The sequence below is a fragment of the Lampetra planeri genome, chromosome 3, assembly GCF_965212315.1.
Source record: "Lampetra planeri chromosome 3, kcLamPlan1.2.h2, whole genome shotgun sequence".
Lineage (NCBI taxonomy): Eukaryota > Metazoa > Chordata > Hyperoartia > Petromyzontiformes > Petromyzontidae > Lampetra > Lampetra planeri.
This window is the reverse complement of record NC_136109.1, coordinates 27775293-27781292: the sequence shown is the minus strand read 5'-3', so window position 1 is coordinate 27781292 and position 6000 is coordinate 27775293. Positions and strand designations below refer to the sequence as shown.

Here is a 6000-nt window from a genome sequence, read left to right as displayed (position 1 = left end):
TTGTTGTAATACAGAGTTAGACTGATGGTCTTAATCTAAGTTGTCTTGTGGTTGTTGTTGTTGTTTGACTTGCATCCCACTGGGATTTTTGCACACAGCGTTGGTGTACGGTGCTTTTTCTGCAATATTTTGCTGTCTTTTCTTGAATTTTCTGTTTGCACATAGTCACTTTAAGATGTTTTCTTGTTCATGTTTTTGTTTTCTGTTTGTTGCGGTTGCACCCGATTCAAGAGCCGAATGGCTCACAGGGTTTTCCCAAATAAATGAACTTGAACTTGAACACGTGTCGGGCCACGTGCGTCACAGGAGCCGTGACCTCGAGCCGGCTCGGCGGTGACCCGGAAGGTAAACCCGCGGTTGCCAGGCAACGCGAGGACGCGGCGGGAGCGCGTCACGCAGGTTAGCGCGCGCACGTGTGGATTTCCCCGTCGCGAGGAATTTAATTCTTATTTGTACTTCGTGTTAATTTTTATTACTAAATTCGTTCAGGTGTCAAGCAAACGACCAGAGTGATAATAATACTGCCGGTGCAATAAGCGCGGTGGATCTGGTGCGATGATGTCTTCATAAGGGGAAACAGTATATGGGTCTTTCGGTAAAGTAACGTAGATAAGTTAAAATAAACTATCAAATAACCCATCTACGTGACTTTACCGAAAGACACGAAGAATATGAATTCCTGCAGTCACGAAAGCTTTTAAGTCACGATTTAAGGGGGCAACCTGTTTTTGTTGTTGTTGTTAATTATAGTGGTGGATTATCGTACCCGAGTTTACTGATGCGGCTGCATTACGGCGAGAGAGGCTACTATCGTGGCTACCTGGAACCCCCCCCCTCCCCTCCAAGCACTGAGGTAGCGCGGGTTGACGTTGTGATTGACAAACTTAAAAAACTCGATTCTTTAAAACCATTTATTGTGTGTTTAGTTGTTCTAACACGGTTGGCTACGTACGGTGCGAAAGAAGTTCAACATACTGGACACATTTAGATTTAAAGCTTTCGTGACTGCAGGGATTCATATTCTTGGCTCTTTCGGTAAAGTCACGTAGAAGGGACATAATAAAAATAAAACAATAAAATTATCACGACGTTTCGATTGCAACACAAGCTTCCGTCTTCAGGTGGTACCGTCACAGCCACGACAGCTGTATCAAGTAAATGAGAGATTTCAGGAGTTACCACTGCGTTTATATAATGGTTGGAGAAGGTGGTGGGACAAGGGCCGCATACTTATTCTGCAGTCTATTCTTAGTCTCAAGCCTCACCTTACCATATTAATAATAAGTATGCGGCCCTTGCCCCACAACCTTCTCCAACCATTATATAAACGCAGTGGTAACTCCCGAAATCTCTCATTTACTTGATGCAGCTGTCGTGGCTGTGACGGTACCACCTGAAGACGGAAGCTTGTGTTGCCTCCGAAACGTCGTGATTTTTATTTTTTTATTTTATTTTACTTTTTAATGTTTTTACCTACGTGACTTTACCGAAAAAACCTAATAATATAGATTACCATACCCTGGCTCGCCAGGAGAAGGCGGTACAGTGAGTGGTCTAATCGCCATCTGTTTCCGTCTGTACAGGGGATCGAGCATTGCCCCCTCGCTTGGGCGCTGGTTTTCTCTGGGTGCTCCAGTTTCCTCTCGCGTGTATAATAATAATGATAACTGTCGTCATGAATTGGCTGAAAACATGTTAACATAAAAAAGCCCAATGTAGCAGCAGGATCCTCCTGAAAATTGGTAATTCGACTCGGTGTGGCTTTTATGGATAAGTAAGTACATTATTACGATTAAATTATATTTTATTTGTTTTATTTTTGTCATTTTGATGACCCGGGACACTCTTGTACATAAGCATCTATCCTGGTCTCTGGAGTTCTCACCTGGATAAACAATAAACTGTATACTTGAATTTCGATTTAAAGCTTTCGTGACTGCATGGATTCATCTTCTTGGTTCTTTCGGTAAAGTCACGTAGAAGGGAAGTAATAAAATAATAAAAATAAAATAAAATAATTCTCACGACGTTTCGGCCACAACGCAAGCAGCCTTCCTCAGGTGAAGACCAGGTCTGTCGGGGAGGCAGCGTCTCCATTCAGCGTCTCCATTCAGACGCTGTCTCTCTGACAGACCTGGTCTTCACCTGAGGACGGCTGCTTGCGTTGTGGCCGAAACGTCATGAGAATGATTTTATTATGTTTTATTTTTATTATTTTATTACTTCCCTTCTACGTGACTTTACCAAAAGAACCAAGAAGAAGATGTATACTTGAATCTTGGGTCTACTGCTGTTTGAAGGCCTTCCCACGCTGGGTCAGTGAATGGGGTTTGTTTGGCCATACTTCACCACGCTGGTCAGCGCGAGTTGGTAAAGGGGTTGGGTCTGTAAGGACCGGTTCAGATTTCATTCGCCATTCATGTTAGCCGTGATGCCATTTTTGTAGGCGTTTCCCATTGTGTGCCCCATGTACCCCAAGTCTGGCTGCCAATTATTAAGTGTATTTCACCATTTGAGAACCCATTGACATATCACGTCTCTGGCAAGGGTTGATCTGGGTCAGATCTACAAAGCGTTTCCAATACACGCAACTTTCAAGTATGCAAATTGTATGAAAACATACAGAAATCCATCCAAAAACACGTGCATGTTTAGTTATTTTAAAGAAGCTTTACTGACTGTTGTGTAATGGTTAGCACACCAGGACTTCAATCCAGTCTGATTAGTCCTCCCGGCACTGCAGTTGAAACAATATGGGCATGTTTCTTATATGTCCCTGCCTGGGTCTACCCGGCAGTATAAATGGATACACCACATTTGATCGACAGGTCGGATGTAGTGGGGTAAAGTATGGGAACTCCTGTCTCTTCCAAGATGTCTGTCTTACATGGAAGAGCAGGCCAAATATCCTCTAAGAGGGGTTGCCTAGAGATCCCTCTAGTGAAAGTCTTCCACCAGCGGAGACATGAGCAAGTAATTGCAGGACTGCACCTTTACCTATCATTTGAAGAACCTGGACAAATAGCATTCCAATTTCGACTTTAAAGATGACTTTATATGTTATCTATGTGGAGTATGTTGAACTTATTTTGCAACGTAAGTCGCCAACCATACAAATAGGACGTGCACATTTACGAACTATTCATATTTAACAATTGGAAGTAAAATGCATAGGGGAAGACGGAAACCTAGGTGGATAGAGTACTCAAAAGATCTCAGCTAAAAAAGAGTATTGCATATGACTTATGGAGTAGTTTTGGCTAAATGAAGACAACCACAGTGAACAATTTGTCGCCCTATCGTTACGAGTGAGCTGCTGGAAGGGACGGATGGTCAAAAAAACCGAAAGTGACTTCCTGCTCAATAAACATTGAGGCAGTGCTCATAGTAAGCCTGAACATTTGTTATTGCACACTTTTACAAGTTCAGTCCATCCTGTTGCAGCCCTGAGCCAGTGATGGAAATCCCACATTCCCATGGCGAGAGGCGAGTATCTCCATAGGACAACCGCTCTTTACTTCTTCACCAACATGGGACTAATCTGGTATCGAGCCCTGGAGGAATGATGAGCTGAGCCAACACCCGTCCAGGATTAGAACTCGCAAATCTTCCGATTTCGATCCACTCGCGCCCACCGCTGAGCCACCAGACTGGGTGATGATGATTACCTTTGTCATATTTGTCCATGTCTCACTTGCAATATAGGCATTGCGCTCAACGGGGTCTCAGTAACAACTTAAGTTGAAAATACAGTAATTTTCAGAAACTGTACGTCCTCTGACAGAGGCATACAATGACACACTCATGATGCCATAGGGTTCATCTCTTAACATCATCCCATTTAACACGCAGAATGGGGGTTGCATAGCGATAACATCAGCTTGGCGAAGGTGAAAAATATAGGATTACAGATGAATGGATTTCAAAAGAAAACTATTTTCTCACATTGCTGATAAAAAGCACAACAATGATAAAAAGCACAACAATAAGAGAACGGGACATGTGGAGTACATTACAGCATATGGCGTGTTGTGTATAATCTAATGCCACATTTAATGTAACATTTTAGTATATGCAAACACTTAATGCCCTACAATTTAATAAAAATGTATATGCACTGAATTGCGAAGGACGTTAGTTGTTGTGCAACGCTTGAAGAATCCTTCATGCGTCATCGTGGAAATTTACTTTTTTGAAAGCGTCATGTAAATTGCACAACGTTGCACCATCAGTTTTAATAAAATTCAGTTTCTTTATTGAGTATTCCTGTAACAAATAATATCTGAATAGGTTATGCCGATGTGGGTTTTTTTTTAAACTGAAAATCTATTGTAAATCTATTGGTTTTTGTGGTACTTGTAGTTTAAGTGCCGATAAAAAAAACATTGTGAGGCCTTGGTGTCTCATTTATGGGAAAAAAAGCAATGCCATGTGGGTAAGTAACTTGCGTACATCCAACCAAATGTTACAAAACCACTAATGACATGGAAACATAGTCTTTAAACCCCCAAGTATTAACGATAGATTTGTGAGTCTACGTTAACGTTAAAGACATTGTTTTCACGGCAATACAAGTACGTGGCCTTGGGCAGGACATGCTTCTAGAAAGGACGATGATACATGGTCGAGGTGAACGCATGGACTGGTAGCCAATGGGAGGAAGACACAAGATGGAGTAATGAAATCATCTTGTGTGCTGATGTTTGGTGGATCGTTCAATCGTGGATCCTTGAGAGATGACGGTAGCTTTGAGGAGGCCTTCATCTAGAAGTGGATTAATCGTGGCTAGGCCGGCCGGACGATGATAACAAATCCGACATGTGTGCCCTGAATGATTGTACGTATATGTAGAGCAACTTTCTGCTGGTGCTGTGTCACTCGATGTCTTCGCAAGCTGGGGTCGATGGGCGGCGAGGGGAGTGCAGCTTCCCCGAGCCGTTGCCTGGGCCCCCGGCTACGGCCGAGGAATTTCTTCGACCCCAAAACCTGGTGCGGTGACGGCGTGAGCCCTTGCCTTCTGCTTTTTTGTGCTTTTTCTTCTTTTTCTTCTCCTCCTCCCCAAAAAAATATCAAATTACAGAGCGCGGCCTGATGGGATGCTCTGTAATTTTGTGGGGTAAGTGATACTTTGTCAAAGGACTAATTACTGAACAATAAAAACATCAAAGAAATGGTTATTTTGCGCCTACTAGGAAAAAATGTAGGAGTGTTTGTTTTTAAACTAGTGATAAGAAAATTACAGACTCCTCTTTTTTATCTATAGTACACACTAATACAGCAATCGCTCTGCTCATATTACATTACAGTCTTGTGTTACACATTGTACAGGTTAGGCATGCGATTCAACTTGTGAACTGCGGAGCCAGTGTTACAAATATATTAATACTGCAGTGTTTCTGTGAACTCAACACTTTGAAGTAACTCACAAAGAAATCCGTTGAGGTTTAGTATACCGCATTACAACCTCGAATTATCAAAGCTAACCCACTGAAGTTAATCCAACAGGCTTGCTGATTCCAATAATATCAAATGACTGGTCAGATATATATTTTTCAGTTTGTGATGTTGTGGGACTATTTTGTCACTATCATCCACAGGAAAAAAAACATGTTTTTTTGTCATGTAGTGCTATGGTATCAGTGGTTGTATATCCTAGCAGGTATAATGTGGCACTGAAATATTTTACACACACGGTCCAGAAGTTTTAACTTGCAATAAGTACACGTTGCAGTTCGACCTAGCTTGAATATGATGTCATTTTCAGGAGTAGGCCATTGCGGTTTTATGTCAGCACAAATTCCAAACCTGGAAGTAATTTGCAACTAAATGACAAAAAAAACAAAAAAATATTCCTCTTAATGCACGGATACATAATTGTCCTTTGCCAACGCTATTTGTCCAAAGGAGTCTTTTTTTACTTCATTAATAAAGCACAATAAAACACAACGTGATATTACATGGCATTTTATTGGCAGAATTAAAATTGCAATTCACAGGTAC

General features: G+C 41.8%; 1 protein-coding gene across 1 annotated transcript in view; it reads left to right on the top strand.

Moving 5' to 3' along the window:
* The first annotated feature begins 369 nt into the window (after positions 1 to 369).
* LOC144717190 (protein FAM227B-like) overlaps positions 370 to 6000 on the top strand; it is a 47151-nt gene continuing 41520 nt past the window's right edge. Inside the window, 2 exon segments of the mRNA XM_078592537.1 lie at positions 370 to 399; positions 4852 to 4989. Coding sequence (XP_078448663.1) covers positions 4882 to 4989 — 108 coding nt within the window. The 5' untranslated portion in view covers positions 370 to 399; positions 4852 to 4881.